General features: G+C 42.5%; 1 protein-coding gene and 1 long non-coding RNA gene across 2 annotated transcripts in view; both read left to right on the top strand.

Moving 5' to 3' along the window:
• LOC148136045 (uncharacterized) overlaps positions 1-21,571 on the top strand; it is a 421,214-nt gene that overhangs the window by 201,902 nt on the left and 197,741 nt on the right. The window lies entirely within an intron of this gene.
• LOC148136047 (putative G protein-coupled receptor 139) overlaps positions 724-21,571 on the top strand; it is a 51,638-nt gene continuing 30,790 nt past the window's right edge. The window contains exons 1-2 of the mRNA XM_087983921.1: positions 724-802; positions 1,601-1,717. Of these exons, the coding sequence (XP_087840047.1) occupies positions 724-802; positions 1,601-1,717 (196 nt within the window). The remainder of the gene's footprint in view (positions 803-1,600; positions 1,718-21,571) is intronic.

Raw genomic sequence — 21,571 nt, 5'->3', positions numbered from 1 at the left:
AGCTCTTACAAAAACTGACATGCACCGAAAGAAAAGCTCATACACAAATGAACAGGGGTACTCACACATAACCATGAAAAACATAGACACACGGTAACACACAATGGACACAAATACATATGCATTCATACAGCACAATGCATACAGACATAGATGCATGAACACAGATACAACATGCCCTCCTGCATGTCGACTCACACAGGCACATAAATGCACAGAGATAAACATTAATATCATTATTCTCCCATTTTCATAATCACAAACATATGATGACAGAGGCACCTCAATTATTTATTTTTAAACCACTTTGATCAGCACGTATACGCGGTCACACATACACACAAATTCAGACACGCAAGTGCACAGATCAACAAAAAGTGGGGCATTTATTAAACAAGGATAATGGCACAAGCATCAGCAACCACCCACACACAATAACACAAACAAGCTTATCAGGATATGGTTTAGGATAGATTGCCACACAGGCAGACATTATCACATAAATATAAACATCCATCAAAACATGACGCTGCACGCTAACGTTTATTAAGCACAAACATGAAAATAACCGAATGTAGGTAGGATATGAAATAGACACATAAACACACATTTTAGATAGCACTAACGAAAAGTGAACAGTCACAAAGACATTACCAGATAAACATAGGCATCAACAAAGTGGCATATTAGCATGATGATGCTTATAATTGTGAATTGAACAAAATGCGCGTGCACAAACATGTGAGCACACCAGCAGTAAAGGAGCATGAATATGTTTATTCATGCACAGACTCCAACATGGGCAAGAATGAAGTCAGAGTACCTCATAACCACATACACAAACATTAAAGGAAAACCATACACATCAAGCATAGATCAAATACATTAAGGGACACATGAACAAAAACGTATTCCTAAATGTAGAGACCCGACAAACAGATATATGAAGCAATGTCCTTACTGTGGGTGTAACTTATATTCATGATCTTCTCGGAGAAAGTGAGGACTGCAGGTGCTGGAGATCAGAGCTGAAAATGTGTTGCTGGAAAAGCGCAGCAGGTCAGGCAGCAGATTCCTGAAGAAGGGCTCATGCCCGAAACGTCAATTCTCCTGCTCCTTGGATGCTGCCTGACCTGCTGCGCTTTTCCAGCAACACATTTTCAGCTATATTCATGATCTGCCAAGCAATTGGCCACCAATAACTAAAGATGAGAATCACATTTGAATTTTTATCCAATGATGGCCACAATTTTCAACTAATTTGCTGTCACAGCCTATATTTAAAATATTATGATATAATTAAAATAATCGTTCCTAATAGGCATTCCTCAAATAATAATATCCTTCAATAATAGATTAAAAGAAAAAAATAATTTAAAATGTTCTGACACGCACAGTGAAGAAAGAACATGTGCAGTTAGTATTTGCAAGTTCTTGCTGAGAGTCAATAATGCCCTAATAGATACAGATAGTCACATTTGAGAAACATCTGACTGCGTTATGAAGATGTAAGGGTCTCTAATTACATGACTTGGATGCAGATAGATCGGACTGGATCAATAAAGTATTTAAGTGCGTCCTCTCGGCTTTATATTTGTAGATTCAATAGATCGCACCTGGATTGAAGATTATGAGGATGATAATGGCAACTGCTTCCACACTCATCACCCTGGTCTTCCTGAGTGTTTTCTACAGCGCTGCCGTCACCCTGGTGAAGGTGAGAATAATCACATCTTTCACACGCCAAGCAGCCCAATATGTTTTGTGAAATCTCTAAGTATGAATAAAAATTAAAACGGGAATGCCCCTGACCATAAACATCTACGTCATTGCTTTCTCTCTCTTTTCCAGGTTAAGTGAATGAGTTGTGGACCCCGTCGGTTTTCCTGATCAGCTTATCAAGGTCTCTGAATTCCCAATCTACAATCTGTCCTGTTGCTGACTCTCACAGTGAGATCACTTCAGTTTAACAGCGTGTAACTGAGACAATTATTGATGGATTGTCCTTTTTACTTTGATATCGTTGAGTTGGTTGTGGTTGGAAGAATTTGTAGTTTTCCAGTTGTTTGAAACCTATTTATTTTGTTTTTATTTGTTCCTTATCCAGAATGGTTGCCTACCCTTTATGATGAGCCTTTGTATTCCCTTTCTGTTGACTGTTACAGATGTCGAGAAAATTCACAGCTCACAGTGCACACGATCTCGTCTCAATGGGGCATCCAGTCTTTGTATTCACTTCTGTTAACTTTAACCTAAATTGTTGGATAAAAATGCTCTTTGAAATGGTTAATAAATCTTGAATGAATGTGCACTAACCTTGAGTTTGCTTAATTCTTTCTTCAAGGCCAGTCACTAATAATACATTTTCCCACGCCCCACTCCTTTCCCAGCCAAGTACTTTCACTTGTTCTGTTTGGTTGTGTTTCATCCAGTCATTTAGGCTAATACTGCGTCACCATGCGGCTCACTAATGTCAATGTATCTTTCACACGGTACGCCTTCTGATACACTCCAGAGGCAGAATGATCAGTCAGCATTTCATCTTATGCACCAAAGGTACTGACTGGCCTTGGGTCACGTAATGGTACAAATGAGGAGCTTTGCTCCACCAGAAGCCTACTCTGCTCTGTCGAAACGAAAAGTCCTCCCAATGTGGGGACAGCCTGGGTTAGTAATGCAGAAATTGCCACCTAAAGCGCCCAACGAAACATTCATCAGCAAAACGACAACCTTCAGTCAGGTATTCAGGCACAACATGTGCACAATCCCAGGGTGGATTCTCAGAACTGGAGTTTTTCCTCATACCGAAATCTCATGGAACACAAATCCTGGAACCTATTTGATACAGCACACCTGTCAAGTCCCAGGAAATGAAGCTGAGTTATATCTGATAGAGGGATATTACTGAACAGCAACCCTCAAAAAGAATAAATCAGAGGTCGATGTCGATCAGGCAAGGCAGAGCTCAGAAGTACTGGAAATATTCAACCATTGGATTCTATATGATGCAAGACGGAATTGAGAACCAATCGTAGCAATTGCTCACAGAGTCTGGAAACTATCAGCAGAGGAGAAAAGTCAATTTTTCAAAGTCAGTGAGGTCCATCATCCCGGGAACAGTGTTGTGAAGCGGTTACACAGCCTGTCTCATAGATTTACATTTTTTCAAAACTGTGGCACCTGAAACTGGATGCAATATTCCAGGTGAGACAAGCGACTGTTTTATTTCAGTTTAACATAATTGCCTTGTGTTTGTTCTCTACAGCGTTATTGATGAAGTCGGGTTGATTTGCTCTTCTGTCCACACTCCCTGATTAGTGCACATATACATGGAGGATCCTCTGCTCCTGCACCCCTTTGGGTTTACACCCTTACTATTCGATGTTCCCCTGAGCTCATCACAAAACAAAGAAGCACGTCACCCCTCCCTGAGACTGAGATCTATCTGACACACCAATATTAATGAATAACAGCCCTCAAACATTATAAATCACAGGTCGATTTCAATCAGGGACGGCAGTGATCCGAAGTACTGGAAACTTTGCTGCTTTCCATGTCCTTTCCCACAAACCCTCGGTAAGAGTTTGAAGCTCTTAGCTGTTCTTCCAATATCCTAATATTTTACTTTAAATTGTTAATAGTTTTCTGTAATTTTGCCTTATAGACCAAAGCACAGGTTGAAACAATAAGAACTCCAAACACTGAACTCCAAGAACATACACAATTAAACAACCTACATTCTGAAACGGCTAACACCCAAGAACAGATGGTTGACAAGTATAAAACAGCCATGGTCTTAATAGCTTGGATGCTGACAAATTTGTTAAGTGTTCAAGAAAAGTTTCCTCATTAATATGTCGATGTAACTACCACAGAAGGAGCAAAACATGACCTACTCTTGTGACATTTGGCGGGGCAGGCGACTGAAGTGTCAGTAGCGGAACAGTTTGGTGCCAGGGATAATAATTTGATTAGTTGCAAAGTATCTATGGAAAGGATTGGCATTGTTTACAAGATAAAGTTCTTAATTGGACTCAGGCAAATGTTGATAGTATGATACACAAACTTTCAAGGGTTGATTGAAGTAGACTGCAGCTAAAGTGTTGGTCAGCAAGTGGGAAGCTTTCAGAAATAAGATAACGAGAGTTCAGAGGCATTATGTTCCTGTTAAAGTGAAGGTAAGGCTTGAAAGAGGTGGGAACACTGGAGGAATAAAGATATTGAGGCTCTGGTTAAGAATAAGAAGGAGTCATATGTAAGACATAGATAACTGAGATCAAGTGAATCTCTTGAAGAGTACAAGAGGTGTAGGGACATTCTAAAGAGGGAAATGAGGAGGGAAGAAGAGGAGTATTGGATAGCCTTGGTAGATAATGTAAAGAACAATCCAAAGAGCAAAGGAATAGAGTCATAGAGACGTAGAAAACGGAAACAGACCCTTTGGTCTCACTCGTCCATGCTGACCAGATGTTCAACCCGTGAGGAGGTTGAGCAATTCATCAATTTCACCAACACATTCCACCCTCACCTTAAATTTACCTGGACCATCTCTGACACCTCCCTCCCCTTCCTGGACCTCTCCATCTCCATTAATGACGACCGACTTGGCACTGACATTTTTTACAAACCCACCGACTCCCACAGCTATCTGGATTACACCTCTTCCCACCCTACCTCTTGCAAAAATGCCATCCCGTATTCCCAATTCCTCCGCCTCTGCCGTATCTGCTCCCAGGAGGACCAGTTCCACCACAGAACACACCAGATGGCCTCCTTCTTTAGAGACTGCAATTTCCCTTCCCATGTGGTTAAAGTTGCCCTCCAACACATCTCGTCCACATCCCGCACCTCCACCCTCAGACCCCATCCCTCCAACCGTAACAAGGACAGAACACCCCTGGTGCTCACCTTCCACCCTACCAAACTTCCCATAAACCGAATCATCCACCGACATTTCTGCCACGTCAAAAAAGACCCCACCACCAGGGATATATTTCCCTCCCCACCCCTTTGCGCCTTCCGCAAAGACTGCTCCCTCTGTGACTACCTGGTCAGGTCCACGCCCCCCCTACAACCCACCCTCCCATCCTGGCACCTTCCCCTGCCACTGCAGGAACTGCAAAACCTGCGCCCACACCTCCTCCCTCACCTCCATTCAAGGCCCTAAAGGAGCCTTCCACATCCATTAAAATTTTACCTGCACATCCACTAATATCATTTATTATATCCGTTGCTCCCGATGCGGTCTCGTCTACATTGTCAGACTAGACGCTTCCTAGCAGAGCACTTTAGGGAACATCTCTGGGACACCCATACCAATCAACCACACCACCCTGTGGCCCAACATTTCAACTCCCCCTCCCACTCTGCCGAGGACATGGAGGTCCTGGGCCTCCTTCACCGCCACTCCCTCACCAACAGACGCCTGGAGGAAGAACGCCTCATCTTCCGCCTTGGAACACTTCAACCCCAGGGCATCAATGTGGACTTCAATAGTTTCCTCATTTCCCCTTCGCTCACCTCACCCTAGTTCCAAACTTCCAGCTCAGCACTGTCCCCATGACTTGTCCTACCTGCCTAACTTCTTTTCCACCTATCCACTCCACCCTCCCCTGACCCCAAACTATCACCTTCATCCCCTCCCCCATTCACCTATTGTACTCTATGCTACTTTCTCCTCATCCCCACCCTCCTCTAGCTTATCTCTCCATGCTTCAGGCTCTCTGCCTTTATTCCTGATGAAGGGCTTTTACCCGAAAAGTCGATTTTACTGCTCCTTAGATGCTGCCTGAACTGCAGTGCTCTTCCAGCACCACTAATCCAGAATCTGGTTTCCAGCATCTGCAGTCATTGTTTTTATCCTAAACTAATCTTAGGCCCCTTAGGTCCAATCAACTTTTTCCCTTCTCCCATAAACCTATACTCTCTAGTTCTGGACTCACCCACCCCAGGGAAAAGACCTTGTCTGTTTACCATATCTATGCTCCTCATGATTTTATAAACCTTTATAAAGTCACCCCTCAGCCTCCAGGGAAATCAGCCACACCTCTTCAGCCTCTTCCCATATTACTGTACGTGGCTGTGAATATGTAACAGCCAAGAGGGATGGCTTCACAGATCATGCTGCGTTTTATACAAATGCTGGGTTTTTTTCATAGCAGTTGGTTTAAAATCGTGGATGAGTGCCTTTTTAATTTGATAGCAGGAGCACAGAAAGACATGGGGAAATAAACTACAACAAAAAAGGAAATGGACAAAAAGTAATTGCACTATGGATAACCTCACCATATGATTCATATAAAAAGAAATTCCTGCTTTGACCTTGCAGCTAATTGAGCCTATTAATTATTCCTGTGTTTGTAATAATTTTCATCTATTCATCATTCTACATTTAATTGTCATCGTTACCATGAGGATTACTGCACCTCCCTAAGGACTTAACTAAAAATTCAAAATAAAGTAAAAATGCAAATTAAATATTGTCTCTCATTATTACAAAAAAAGCAATTCAATGACATCAAATTGGAAGAGAAATGTGATAAGATAGTCAACTTTGAGGACTGCAAGAAGTTTCAAGAGGTCATTAATCAATTTACAGGATGGTCGAATAATTAGCAAATGAAGCTCCACACAGATAAATATAAGGTGTTACATCTTGGTAGGAATAATGTGCAGGCCACTTATTCGAAGATGCACATCTAAGTGGGGGAGACGAATTAAGGGATCGTCTTTGTGGTAAAAAGACAATTCCATCAGTCACTAACAATTTCACCACAAGTTCTGCAGGCCATAAAAAACGCAAACAAAGCTCAAAGGTTTATCTCTAAAAGGTTACATTTGAAAGTAGGGTCCCTATAAAAATGTGGTCAACAATAATTAAGAATATTGCCTGCAGTTCCAGTTGGCATGCTATAGAATGGATACAGTAGCACGAGAGAGAGTGAAGAGAAGATTTCTAAGAATGATACACAAGTTTCTGGCTGTGTATGTCCAGGAAGAAATGTCATGCTGTTCAATTCTCTCTTGAAAAGAAGGCTGACGTTTCTAAAATTATGAAATGTTTTGATAAGAGAAGGTACAGAGAAAACATTTCCATTCATTCTTTAGCTACCTTTTCATTGTTCAAGACTAACGATGACTTTTGGATTCCCGTTTAATGTTAGTTGCCAGTTTCATTTACTTCTTCACTTCCCCTCTGAACTGCCTATATTTAGTTCGGTTCCCACTGACATTATCAATAATCCTCATCCTTTGTTACATCGTGCAGGGAATTAGGGTGTTGTTTTTGCCACCATTTCCTGCTTGTGGAAACACTAAAACTGTAGCTGAACAATCTCCTCTTGGGAGGCAGATTGTTGTTTCATTGCAGTTTTGCCCAAACTTATGCTCAAATGTACTTGCTGCAAATGTCCTCTTGCCGTATTGAAATCGTCCCTCCTCCAATTCAGAATTCTTCTGGATTGTTCCTTGAGCATTTTATACCCAAGCTAAAATCTTATGATACAATGATCAATGGTTCCTTAAATGATCCCAATCAGATATTTAATATATTTTACACATATTTTGTGTGCATGCAAATTATGAAGGTGGGAGTGTAGGTTGAAGAAATTATTAGGATTCTGAACTTTATATATAGGACCTTCACATGCAAAATATGGAAGTTATGATAAATGGTTATAAAATGTCCCGCTTTTCCCTCATGCCCACTATTTATGCAGCATGCTTCAGGAAGGGATTTGAGAGGATGCAGAAAAGATTCTTGAGATGAGCAACTGGACAAACGTGTGGAAAGTTTGAAGAAGCAAGGGCTGCTCTTTATGGAGAAGAGAAGACAAAGAAGACATTTTACGTGTATTCAAAATCATGAGGGAGTTGGATAGAGCAGGTAAGAACAAACAAACAATCGGTGGCTCAGTGGTTAGCACGACTGCCTCACAGTGCCTGGGCCCTGGGATTGATACCAGTCTCAGGTGGCCGTCTGTGTGGAGTTTGCACATTCTCCCCGCGTCTGCATGGCTTTCCTCCAGCTGTGCAGGCCATGCTAACTTGCCCACAGTTCATGGATGTGTAGGTTAGGTGCATTAGTCAGGGGTAAATGTAGGGGAATGCATCTGGATGGGTTACTCTTTGGAGGGTTGGTGTGGACTTGTTGAGCCAAATGGCCTCTTTCCACACTGTAGGGCTTCTATTTCAAAAAGCCTTGAGAAGAAAAGGACACTGATTTAAGATGATCAGCTAAAGAAAAACAGCAGTTTGGTTGGTTTTTGTTTAAAATAACATAGTTCCGAACTGGAATGCTCTGCTTAATAGAGTAGTGGTGGAGACAGCTTCAACTGAGGTCTTCAAAAGGGAGCTACCATTTTCTGAAGGAGACGTTTTGCAGTAGTACTTAGTAGAGAGACTTGGGAGTGAATGGAGGCAAGTTCCTATTTGAGAGCTGGTACAAACACAATCAAACCATTGCCTCCGAGCTGTTACCATTGATAGTTGTATAACATTGTACAAACTACCAGCTCTCCAGCTATTTCCTAAAGGTTTGCTATATTCTGAAATATGACGAACTTAGTCATGCATGGAACTAAAGTTACTTTGCAAACACTTCACTTGATCCTGGAGAACCTGCATTCCCATTTTCCTCCCCGTTTGCACTGACAATGTTTCCAGAATAGCAATTAAGCCCGAAGTAATTTAACATTAGTAAACTTATCCAGAATTAAGTCCAAAGCAATTTAACAACAAAAAATCACAGACTTGAGATTCAGTATTTCAAACCTGGTCAACTAGTTTTCTTAAGTTAGTCAATGACTGTGTAAAGATTAGAGTAGTGCTGAAAAAGCACAGCAAGTCAGGCAGCATCCGAAGAGCAGGAAAATCGATGTTTCAGACAAGAGCCCTTCATCGGGAATGGTTGTGTAAGATGGTCATGTTGGTATAGGGTTCCTTTGACTTCCACAGGATGTCTACAGGACATCACGATGAGGCAATACCTGGGGTTGGGGCGTGGAATAGACAGTACAGAATAAAAAGAAGAGAAAACAATTTCTTCAGTATGTCACCCTTGTTTATAGCTGTTTGTGGGCTATGCAAGAGCTTCACACTGAAAGACAAGCAACATTCAACTGACCATTGAAAAACTTTGGATGTTTTATGCTGATTCAACATTGTCTACTCTCTCAAAATAAGCCAAACATTTCAGAACCAGTCAAGTAGTTGTTTTCTGAAATTGCTGTAGCCTGGATTGATGCCTCCCTGAGACAATCCTGGCATAATCTTACAAGAACTGCCAGCAGTTCCCTTTCATATTATTGGATCCCAAATACACAGCAAGTTTAATCTGATATCAGACCAAACTTACTTGCCACTTAGTTTCCTTTAGTTTCTGACAAACTTAGGTTTCCTACTTCACAGGGTGAGCTATCGACATTTTCACAGCTGCAACTGGTCATAAAGTACCAGTTACAACATTTTAAATATGTGCATGATCACAAAGTTAATATTCGATACTTCTTATCAACATCCAGATTTTTGGCTGAGGGCAGGAGCTGGTGGCTGGGGAGTAAAGAGGTCAAACGAAGAACCTCTGTACTGAGACAGAGGGAAAATATCCCAAATACAAGGATTTAAGTTTCACTTCCGTATCTTGGAAAAAGAAACTCAAGTTCTTTATAAACTATTGCTAATTTAACCCTGAACTAGTAACTCAATGTTTGATTCAGAATGTAATATAGTAATTTCTCATTGCTCAAATTCACTGATGGTGCATGTCATATTAGTCAGTATTGGCTGTTCTGCTGAAAAGAGAATTTTATTCCTTTTACTTTTCTGCCGCTTTAATAATTCTATGTTTAGTGAAAGATCTGGCCATAATAAACCCAGGAGTAATTACAGGTCTCTGACCCAGAGCAGTGTAATGACCTCAGTATTTAGGCTTCTATTAATTGATGACATCAGTGAAACGGTGTGAATGTGATGTTGCCGATATTAAATTCACCATGAAAGTACTTTATAGGCTTGATTCAAACAAATAGCCATTAACTGGGAAAATGCCTGACTCCATGGATACACATGAGAGCTGGCCAGCACAGATTATAAAAAATACAAAGTATTCAATGGAGATATTCCAAAGCTAGGTGACCAGGATCAGGTCACACTCGTTTTGTTTTATATCATATATTTTTATTAAGAAAAAATAGATTTTTAAATATTGCAACAACTACAAAACAATGCAATTCAAAACAGTACAAAAATAGTACAAAACTAAACCCAAATAATAAAAAAGAAATTCCCCAACCCACCCTCCTATATGAATGTATAAACATATATAGAGAAGTATAAAATTTATTTTATTTAGTTAGTTAAATAGCTAGTTTAGGTTTTTTTTTTAAATACCTAAGAACACACAAATAAATAGTAATAACTCAGCCCAGCAATTCACAGTTCCTCCTCCCTGGATATTGGACTCATGAAACACAAACGTTACGGCTATATAAAAGCCCTTGTTAGTGTGGCAGATAAATCTGTGTCCAGGTATTTCAAAAGGGGTTGCCATGTCTTGTAAAAATTCTCAGTTTTGTGGTGTACCATATTTGTGAGAAAATCCAGGGGAATATGCTCCATAACAATCTTCTGCCAACCCGACAGGCCTGGGGGGGCTTTCTGATATCCAATCTGGCATGATATTCTTCCTTGCACAGAATGTAAGAATATTGAAAAGTTTTTCCTTATGTGAGTTTGCAGGAAATGCAATGGGTAGGCCCAAAAGGAGCGAAATGGGGTCCTTCTCCACCCCTACACCTAAAATCCTCTCCATTGCACCCACCACAGCGCTCCAATATGTTTGAAGCCTGTCACAAGACCAAAGACAAAGGGTAAGAGTACCCATCCAGACCTTGCACTTGGGACATGCTGAAGATACCCCTGGTTTAAATTTTGACAAACGGTCTGGGGCGAAGTGGACCCTGTGGAGAATTTTCAACTGTAAAGCATGGGTCCTATTGCAAATTGATATCCTCCTTGCATTCTCTCAAATATCCTCCCATGCCTCTGAAGAAACTTCAACACCCAGCTCTCTTTCCCACATCTTGCAGAGTCGATCAGACTCATCTGAGGTGGCACCCCCCAATTGGTGATATAGAGTACAGACAGAGAGTGTACTCTTAGCCCTTAGTACCCCTCTTTCTATGTCAGATTTGTAGGGATCAGTCAAAAGTGTGGTCTTTTTTTGAATAAAATCCCTAACTTGAAAAAAACGAAAGAGGTCTCTATTAGGTAACTCGTATTTCCGTACTAACTGATCGAAGGACATCATTAAATCTCCCTCAAGTAAATCACCTATGCAAGATATACCCCTAGCTGCCCAACGTTTAAATCCTGAATCTATCATACCTGGTTGAAAACACGGCATACCCACTAAAGGTGGAAACAAAGATGTTTTGCCAATATTATCTTCCCTCTGCCGAATTGCCCTCCATGCTTTAATAGTATTGATGACTATTGGGTTATGGCAATATTCCCTAAATGTCCTCACTTTGTCCAAAAACAGCAAACTGGTAAGGGGGCACCTTGCCTGGGAGACTTCGATATCTAGCCATATTGAAAGAGGGTCCCCACAAACCCAATCACTTACCTAGGTCAAAAGCGAGCTTAATTGGTAATTGTTAGTGTCTGGAAGGTCTACTCCCCCCCTATCTGTGAGGCAACTGCAGTTTGGCTAATTTAATGAGGGGCCGTTTACAGTGCCAGATAAAGGAGCTAAACCAACCGTTCAGTCTCCTGAGTGTTTGTTTATTGAAAATCAGGGGGAGCATCCGTATAGAGTATCACAAACGAGGGAGAATATTCATCTCAATAAGTGCTATCCGACCCAACCATGAGACTGGAAGTGCCTCCCATCTTTGGAAATCTTGTTTAATTTTTTCAAATAATTGAGTAAAATTGGCTTTGAACAGCCAATCCAGAACTGGAGTAATGAATATGCCCAAATACACAAACCCCCCCTGTGACCACCTAAATGGGAATCTATAGTCACTCTCAAGAGCCAACTCTTTCGTAAGACCACCCATAGACATAGCCTCTGATTTAGCAAAATTAATCTTATACCCTGACAAAGTGCCAAACGTGTGAATGCATTGTATCAGGCAAGGCACTGAGACTGCTGGATCTGTCAAGAAAGTTAGAACATCATCTGCATACAGCGAGATCTTATGTAGTTTTGACCCCACTTCTGGAGCTGATATATTGAGATCCCCACGAATGGCCTCTGCCATCGGTTCACTCACCAACGTAAAAAGTAATGGTGAAAGGGGACAGCCCTGACGGCTGCCCCTAGAAATATTAAAATTGCTTGATCGTAAAAAAGGATTCCATTTTGGCCTGCCCCTCCTCACACTTCTCAGACTGATATAACTTAGAGTAGAATCTCTGGAATGCCACATTAATCTTTTTAGAATCACATGTTAGGTTCCCAGACCCTTCCCTAATTGCTGTAATGGTTTGTGGGGTATTTCTCTTTCTGGCGAGGTATGTTAAGTATTTGCCTGGCTTGTCACCATGCTCGTATAACCTTTGCTTTGCAAAAGCCAGCTCCTTCTTTGCCGTCTGCGTGAGCACGGAATTTAGTGTAGACTGCAGTGCTGTAATCCTCTGTAGTTTGACCAAAGAGGGTCTGTCTAAATAGGCCTTCTCGGCTGCCTTCAGCCATGCTTCAAGGAGACGTTGCTGCTCACCCTTCTGCCGCTTCCAACTGGTGGAATATGAAATAACTAACCCTCTGGCATAAGCTTTGGCAGTTTCCCAGAGAACAGAAGAGCTATCAACCGAGCCTATGTTAATGTGTAGGAATGCCCGAAATTCCCTAGAGAAATACTCCACAAGCTTGCTGTCCATGAGAATAAAGGGGTCCATTCGCCAGTACCTTGAATCCAATGTAACATCCTTAATTTTAACCATGAGGTACACTGGAGCATGATCAGAGATGGCAATATTACCAATCGTACAGGATGCCACCAGATCCAGGGTTACCGCAGGGGTCAGAAAAAAATCAATCCTCGTGTGACATCTATGCGGATTGGAGAAAAATGTGAAATCCCTACCTGTAGGGTGGAGACACCTCCAGACGTCCACCAACCCTAATTCCCCACACAGACCCAATAACTGTTTAGTTTGTGCAGAGGGTATTGAGGGACCTTTAGGCAACCTGTCTACTGTGGGGTCCATGAGGCAGTTAAAATCTCCCTCTATAATGATGTGCCAAGGCTTGAGACTTATCAGTTTAGAAAAAGCATCTAACAAGAATTTAAGAGGATGAGCTAGGGGACAATAAACATTTAAAATGCCATATTCTTCCCCATTTATCAAGGCTTTAAGAATTACAAACCTCCCGTATGTGTCTTTAACACATTCCAACAATTTAAATGAGAGATTTTTCCTTACCAATATAGCCACTCCCCTACTTCTGGTATTAAATGATGAAAAATAAACTCGGTCAAAGCCATTCTGCTGTAATTTCAGATGCTCCTTGTCATCCAAATGTGTCTTCTGTAACAAAGCAATGTCCACCTTCTCCTTTCTAAGACTCAAGAGTACCTTCTTCCTCTTAATTGGTGAGTGACTTCCCTTGATATTCCAGGTTCACCACTTCATCAAATCATTAGCCATAATCTTCTGCAATTACATTTAAATTCCACAGAGGAGGAACCCGAACCACAAATTGCTGAGCCTTAGTGTCGCATGGTCCACAAAATATAAAAACTACATAAACTAAAAACGCTACATTTAACAAACATACGAAATGATTAAAAATAAAAAAAACAACAAAATCTAGAAGACAAACCAACATACAAAGCGCCAATAGCGCTGAGTAGGGGAACTCACCCCCTGCCCGAAGGGGGCAACTACCCCTCCCAAACTGCCCATAAATAGGCATCTAACCATCTCAACCACCTTCACTTCTCCCAGCTAGAGCCACATCGCAAGCACAAGCTAAAAAGTATAAACACCCTGTAGAATATCAATATGAATAAAAAAACATTCTTTCATAAACAAAAAGGGGGGAAAATACCCCACCCATCCTTTGGTACGTCCTAACTTAGAAATTTAAAATATTCATCTTGACCACCTTTGGTTCAGACATAGTTTGAACCAAATTATTATAAATAGAGGAAAAAAAAGGGAAAAACAAAGCTCCAACCGGACTTCCTCCATTTCTTTTACAGAATGAAAAACCCATACCCAAGCAACAATATTTATACATACTACAATTGTTTAAATTAGGTTAGTTTGTCCACAAAGTCTCTTGCCTTCTCCAATGTGTCAAAGAGATGCATGGATCCATCTAAGGTGATCCGAAGCACTGCTGGATATCTCAGGGAGTACTGACTACCAAGCTCCTTCAATCTTCTCTTGACACCATCATACAATTTTCGTTTCTGGATCACCGCCACTGAAAAGTCCTGAAAAAACATGATCTTAGACCCCTCGTAAATTAGGGCCTTTGGATCATTCCCCTGGAGTCTGGAAGCCTCCATGACTCTCTCCTTATCCCGGTAATGATGGAACTGCACCAGGAAAGGACGAGGGCGTTGACCCAGACTCGACCTCCGTGCTGTGACCCGGTGAGCCCTCTCTATCTTCAATCCTCTCATGCCAGTCTCCAAGTCAAGGAATTTCAGAAGCCAATCTTCAACAAATTCCGCAGGCCGCTCACCTTCCTTACCCTCAGGCAGACCGATGATCCGAATGTTTTTTTCTCCTACCAGTTTTCAAGATCATCCACTTGGTCACGCAAATTACGAACCTGCGTCTTCAAGGCTTGGATCTCTTCCTTGAATGAACTGGCATCAGCTTCCACCACTGTGACCCTGTGCTCCACCTCATCCGTCCTCTTCTCCAGGTCTCCCAGCTGCTGCTCATGCTTCTGCAGCATGAGAGAGACTGGAGCCAGCTTCTCTTCAATCTGTTTTCCCAACATCTCACGAGATTTCGAGAGCTGGTTCACCAGGTCCTGGAGAGTAATCGGCTCCGAGGCTGCTGCAGGCCCGGCCTCAGATGCTCCTCCTCCCTTTTTAGACATTTCTGGACAGCTGAAAATACAGGTAAGTCAATTTTTAAATGTTTCTTGGGGCTTCACAATCTTTCCAATGCCCCACGAAATCCTGATGACCTGGGTTGGGTGGGTTAAAGGACCGTCCTGCTCTGCAGTGTGATCTTCTCAGATCGCCGCCATCTTCGATCCCCAGGTCACACCCTTAATTGTAGCCGTACTTCTTCAAATTTCACCAAACTCTGGAGACCACGGCAATGAATTTGGAGGAAGTTTGGGGTGAGGGAGGTGGTGAGGACAAGTGGAAAGAGGAACAAAGAGAAGCGATGAGGTGGGGTGAAGGAGAGGAGCCATTTCTTCAGTTTTTCCACTTTGGCAGCATTGTCCAGAAATAGAACCTCAATATTGATCAGCAAGTAATTTCCCATCTCAGCGTTTTGGATGCTTCAATGTTGGTACTATTGTTTAAGACAACTCTGTCTGTAATATTAAACTCTTCGGGAGGCAGTCCAGCAGCCTCCTTAATGTGGCTGCTGTTGTCTGGGGACTGGTGTTCATTGTATTGCACGGAACATTTTGAAGGAATCAATGGTTCTCCAACATTCCCTTTTCACACAGCTGTATTGCAAACGAAGCATAATTAAACCGCATCAAAATCCGATCAAACCAAACTTGCTTCCTCATGGTTGGACTCAGGTCTGGCAAACTTTGATTCCCATCCTCCTGACAATTAAAATGTCCCCAGCCACAAGTCCTCATGGAGCACAAATTAAACAAAGCACTTACACCAATAAATGACTTGCATCTTATGAAAATATGAAAATCAAAAGGCTCTATTGAGTTGATACAGCATTTTTTACAAATCACTCTAAATCAGCAGTAATAATGCAAATATTGGGAGATGCTGTGATCTGGAATGGTGGTGTTTGGGAGACACTGTGATCTGGAATGATGGTGTTTGGGAGACGCTGTGATCTGGAATGGTGGTGTTTGGGAGACACTGTGATCTGGAGTGGTGGTGTTTGGGAGACGCTGTGATCTGGAATGGTGGTGTTTGGGAGACACTGTGATCTGGAATGGTGGTGTTTGGGAGACGCTGTGATCTGGAATGGTGGTGTTGGGAGACACTGTGATCTGGAATGGTGGTGTTTGGGAGACGCTGTGATCTGGAATGGTGGTGTTTGGGAGACACTGTGATCTGGAATGGTGGTGTTTGGGAGACACTGTGATCTGGAATGGTGGTGTTTGGGAGACACTGTGATCTGGAATGATGGTGTTTGGGAGACACTGTGATCTGGAGTGGTGGTGTTTGGGAGACGCTGTGATCTGGAATGGTGGTGTTTGGGAGACACTGTGATCTGGAATGGTGGTGTTTGGGAGACGCTGTGATCTGGAATGGTGGTGTTGGGAGACACTGTGATCTGGAATGGTGGTGTTTGGGAGACGCTGTGATCTGGAATGGTGGTGTTTGGGAGACACTGTGATCTGGAATGGTGGTGTTTGGGAGACACTGTGATCTGGAATGGTGGTGTTTGGGAGACACTGTGATCTGGAATGGTGGTGTTTGGGAGACGCTGTGATCTGGAGTGGTGGTGTTTGGGAGGCGTTGTGACCTGGAATGGTGGTGTTTGGGAGACGCTGTGATCTGGAATGGTGGTGTTTGGGAGACACTGTGATCTGGAATGGTGGTGTTTGGGAGAAGCTGTGATCTGGAGTGGTGGTGTTTGGGAGACACTGTGATCTGGAATGGTGGTGTTTGGGAGACGCTGTGATCTGGAATGGTGATGTTTGGGAGATGCTGTGATCTGAATGGTGGTGTTTGGGAGACGCTGTGATCTGGAATGGTGGTGTTTGGGAGACACTGTGATCTGGAATGGTGGTGTTTGGGAGACACTGTGTCGGGAATGGTGGTGTTTGGGAGACGCTGTGATCTGGAATGGTGTTGTTTGGGAGACACTGTGATCTGGAATGGTGGTGTTTGGGAGACGCTGTGATCTGGAATGGTGGTGCTTGGGAGACGCTGTGATCTGGAATGGTGGTGTTTGGGAGACGCTGTGATCTGGAATGGTGGTGTTTGGGAGACGCTGTGATCTGGAATGGTGGTGTTTGGGAGACGCTGTGATCTGGAATGGTGGTGTTTGGGAGACGCTGTGATCTGGAATGGTGGTGTTTGGGAGACACTGTGTCGGGAATGGTGGTGTTTGGGAGACACTGTGTCGGGAATGGTGGTGTTTGGGAGACACTGTGATCTGGAATGGTGGTGTTTGGGAGATGCTGTGATCTGGAATGGTGTTGTTTGGGAGACACTGTGATCTGGAATGGTGGTGTTTGGGAGACACTGTGATCTGGAATGGTGGTGTTTGGGAGACGCTGTGATCTGGAATGGTGGTGTTTGGGAGACACTGTGATCTGGAATGGTGGTGTTTGGGAGACACTGTGATCTGGAATGGTGGTATTTGGGAGACGCTGTGATCTGGAATGGTGGTGTTTGGGAGACACTGTGATCTGGAATGGTGGTGTTTGGGAGACACTGTGTCGGGAATGGTGGTGTTTGGGAGACGCTGTGATCTGGAATGGTGGTGTTGGGAGACACTGTGATCTGGAATGGTGGTGTTTGGGAGACGCTGTGATCTAGAATGGTGGTGTTTGGGAGACGCTGTGATCTGGAATGGTGGTGTTTGGGAGACACTGTGATCTGGAATGGTGGTGTTTGGGAGACACTGTGATCTGGAATGGTGGTGTTTGGGAGACACTGTGATCTGGAATGGTGGTGTTTGGGAGGCGTTGTGACCTGGAATGGTGGTGTTTGGGAGACGCTGTGATCTGGAATGGTGGTGTTTGGGAGACGCTGTGATCTGGAATGGTGGTGTTTGGGAGAAGCTGTGATCTGGAATGGTGGTGTTTGGGAGACGCTGTGATCTGGAATGGCGGTGTTTGGGAGACGCTGTGATCTGGAATGGTGGTGTTTGGGAGACACTGTGATCTGGAATGGTGGTGTTTGGGAGACACTGTGATCTGGAATGGTGGTGTTTGGGAGACGCTGTGATCTGGAATGGTGGTGTTTGGGAGACACTGTGATCTGGAATGGTGGTGTTTGGGAGACGCTGTGATCTGGAATGGTGGTGTTTGGGAGACACTGTGATCTGGAATGGTGGTGTTTGGGAGACACTGTGATCTGGAATGGTGGTGTTTGGGAGACGCTGTGATCTGGAATGGTGGTGTTTGTTATAGCACTGGGAGATGTTTTCAAGAGGAAGTTCCTACAGAAATCTTACAAGAAACTGCTTGCTCTCCCTAAATTCCTTTAACATTACTTTTTGTTAAAAAAGTCATTTTCTAATGATATAACTGCAGTATATGCTGATTTTTTTCAACCTTCACACAGGTTTACAGGACACCATGGTCTGTTCTTTTTTGACGAACAGGGTGAGGGGAGGTGGGCCATGCAATAACATTGGCAAACAAAGAGTTAAGTAGTCAATGTCTTCCATATGCCTACCCTCATTGTTTAGAAATGAACAACTGAAGACCTGAACATTGATGGGCAAGAAATATTGAATTAAAGACTGTGTGTTAATGCATGGTCAATTATTCACTGGCAAATAACTGGGAGGTGGGAGAATTGGTAAAATGACAGGGAGGGAGTCTGGCACCTTCCCATTGCTAAGCCATGCTGACATAGACCAGTTCTCTTTGACATCTTGACTCTCCATGAGCTCTCAGGCCTGCCTCCCTCATTTCCCTGATTGCGCCCACCTTTGCAGTCTCAGCGATGGTCAATATGATTAATAGGGCTCACTAATGTGCTGATCTGTCCTCCCTCTTACTGGACTAGCAGATCTTGAAACTCAGCCGTACCATCAACTGATGAGTAACCCTGGCAAGAATCTCCATTGGTCACGGTTGGCAACATACCATCCTTGGCACAGGCCAAAGCCTCCAGGTTTCAGTCCCAGCATCAGGTCTGCCGCATTAACTGCAAGCTTCCACCTAAAATGTCATTTTACAACACTAATGATAGAGCAAAGATTATATGCCAGTCAATAATTTATTTAATGTAAAAGAACAAACTGTGGAAGTTGACAATCTGAAAGAAATGCAGAGGTTGCTGGAGAAACTCAACATATTTTGCATTATCTATGGAGAGAAAGCAGAGTTCACGTTGAGTCGTGACCCTTCTGCAGAGAGACCTGAAGTTCTGAACATGAGTCATTCAACTAAAAACATTAACTCTGCTTTCTCTCCACAGATGCAGCCAGACCTGCTAGCTTTTAGTAGACAGTCACACATTGTGTTCAGCTTACTTTTCAATGACCTCCTCAGTTTCTGGAGAAGCAGAATCGCCAGTTCCCTTGCACTTTCAACAGTTTATGTTTTAAGAGATGCAAATGGTCATCAAGTGCTATTAAGTCAATTTAAGCAAACATTAACGTTCAGAATAAAAACATTTTTATAAACTTGAATCGGAGTGTCAGGATGTCAAGCCACTGACAGTCAGGCTGGAACATGGAAACGAAGAATGTGACAAACCCATTTCTTCAATACTTTACACGTATTGCATAGTCTATAAAAGTCTCAGATAAAGAGCTTAGGGCAATTATAGAATGGCAACTAACTGTCCAATTTCTCCAGTGAAGAGCTTTGGATACTGGATCTACACACAGGATTGAACTTTCCTCATCAATGGATATTGGCTCAGCAATTGCAAACAGTAATGGTGGCACAGAAAGGTTTGCCACTCTGCTATCGTTCCAATTACACCATTACCTCTTTAGATTGGGCCATTTCTTTCTTGGAATAGTGACCCAGCAACAGCTTCTTGATCAGGCCACATCAGCAGCATGCCAACATTAGTGGTGCCATCATTCACAGCAGCACGGCTCCAGCTTTCAGTCCAAACAGCAGGGCTCTGCCACAATTCACAACAGTATTACTGCAAAAGTCTTGTTTTAAAAAAACACCACAATCCAACTTCTAGGAAAAACACACATTTGGGAAGCAGAGCCCAGCAGATTCTGTAATCTGCTAACTATGGCCTGGAATAGCGTATTTGACATTATTCCTGCATGTATGCAGAAGGAAATGCCAACATAACTTCACAGGAATTGCTGGTTCTCCAGCAATAACCTTTATTCCAAATACAATATTAATCAGTAATTAAATTGTACTTTGGATCAAACTGACACTTTAATTTCTTCAGTTGTTCCTGACAGACTATCAGTTTTATTTCCATCGCAGTTTGGATTTTCACACTTAAAATGCCTGCAATTGGTCATAATAGATAAATGTAGTTATTTAAATGAGTATTTGCCTCCATCCCACAATTGTGTGCCAGCTGTTTGAAAGACTGAAGATTCTGGATTCCGGACTGCAGCCTGCATTCAGCCGTTTGTGTGAAACTGGCCACACTCCAGATGGGGGACTGCAATAGATGGTGAATGTGTTCTTCAAAACATTTCAAGGATTTGAAGAGCACTGTTGCTGGTGATAACAATTAGAGACAGAAATGGGATCTCAAGTTCTTGGATATAGTCATATTCAGAGTTTAGAAACTTCAACAACAAAATGCAAGCAAACTTCCAATGAAGTGTCTTTGATGTTCTCTCCTCATACAATATTTTTGAAAAATAATTCTGAAGCCTTCATAATGATACAGATAACAGAGAGACAGTGATGCAAACACTCTTGCCTGGAGTGATGTTCCCTGTCTGCTGTGTGATGTTTCCTGAAAAGTCCCGACAATATCTTACAGTAACTGCCAGCTCACCAGTAACTCCCTTTCTATTTTTTGTACTCTGAAGGAAGCAAAACATTAATCACACATTGTTTTCAAACTTACATTTTCATGATAGATTTTGAATTGTAGAGTTTTCCATCGACCTTGTACTTTGGACTGTCAGGTGATCTGCAAATGGTCAGAAAAGTGCTATTCCGTCATTTTAAGCAAACATCCACATGCACAATAAAATCATTATAAATATGAAAAATTGACTAAGTATTTCAAGCTGTTGACAGCTGGTTTTGTAAAACCACTTCAAGACACAATTACAGTAGATGGTGATTTATTTCCCCAAAAGCTTCATTGGCTGTTTGCAAGACAAGATAGTGAGGCTGGAGTGTGGAAGCAAAGAAAGGGAGATACGATGCAACAAATTCATTTCTTCAATGCTTTATACTTGTTGCAATGTCTTGAAATATCTCAACTAAAGATCTCTAGGCCCAAATAGAGAGCAGGAAACCAATTTTCCAATGTCTCCAATGAAAACCTTTGGCACTGTCTGTACATACAGGGTTGAATTTTCCAAGTCAATTGGCATTTGCCAAGATTGCCATGAGTCAGGCCAAGTGGAGGGGAGTTCAGGAGGAAAGCCCAACTCCCTTCTGCACCATTATATTATCTTATCAGTGGGGGGCAAATGAAGTCACCAACTGAGAGCCACTCATGTCAGTCTGAGTTGTGAATAATAGAGCTCCTCAACTCCCACAGTGGGTTTTGGCTGGCAAATCTCTTTAGGACAGGCTCAGCAATAC

Source organism: Chiloscyllium plagiosum, unplaced genomic scaffold (genome assembly GCF_037043375.1).
Source record: "Chiloscyllium plagiosum isolate Xiang-an unplaced genomic scaffold, Cpla_swu_hap1 HiC_scaffold_47, whole genome shotgun sequence".
Taxonomy (NCBI): Eukaryota; Metazoa; Chordata; class Chondrichthyes; order Orectolobiformes; family Hemiscylliidae; genus Chiloscyllium; species Chiloscyllium plagiosum.
The sequence above is the reverse complement of the archived record's forward strand: the minus strand, read 5'-3'. Positions and strand labels throughout refer to the sequence as shown.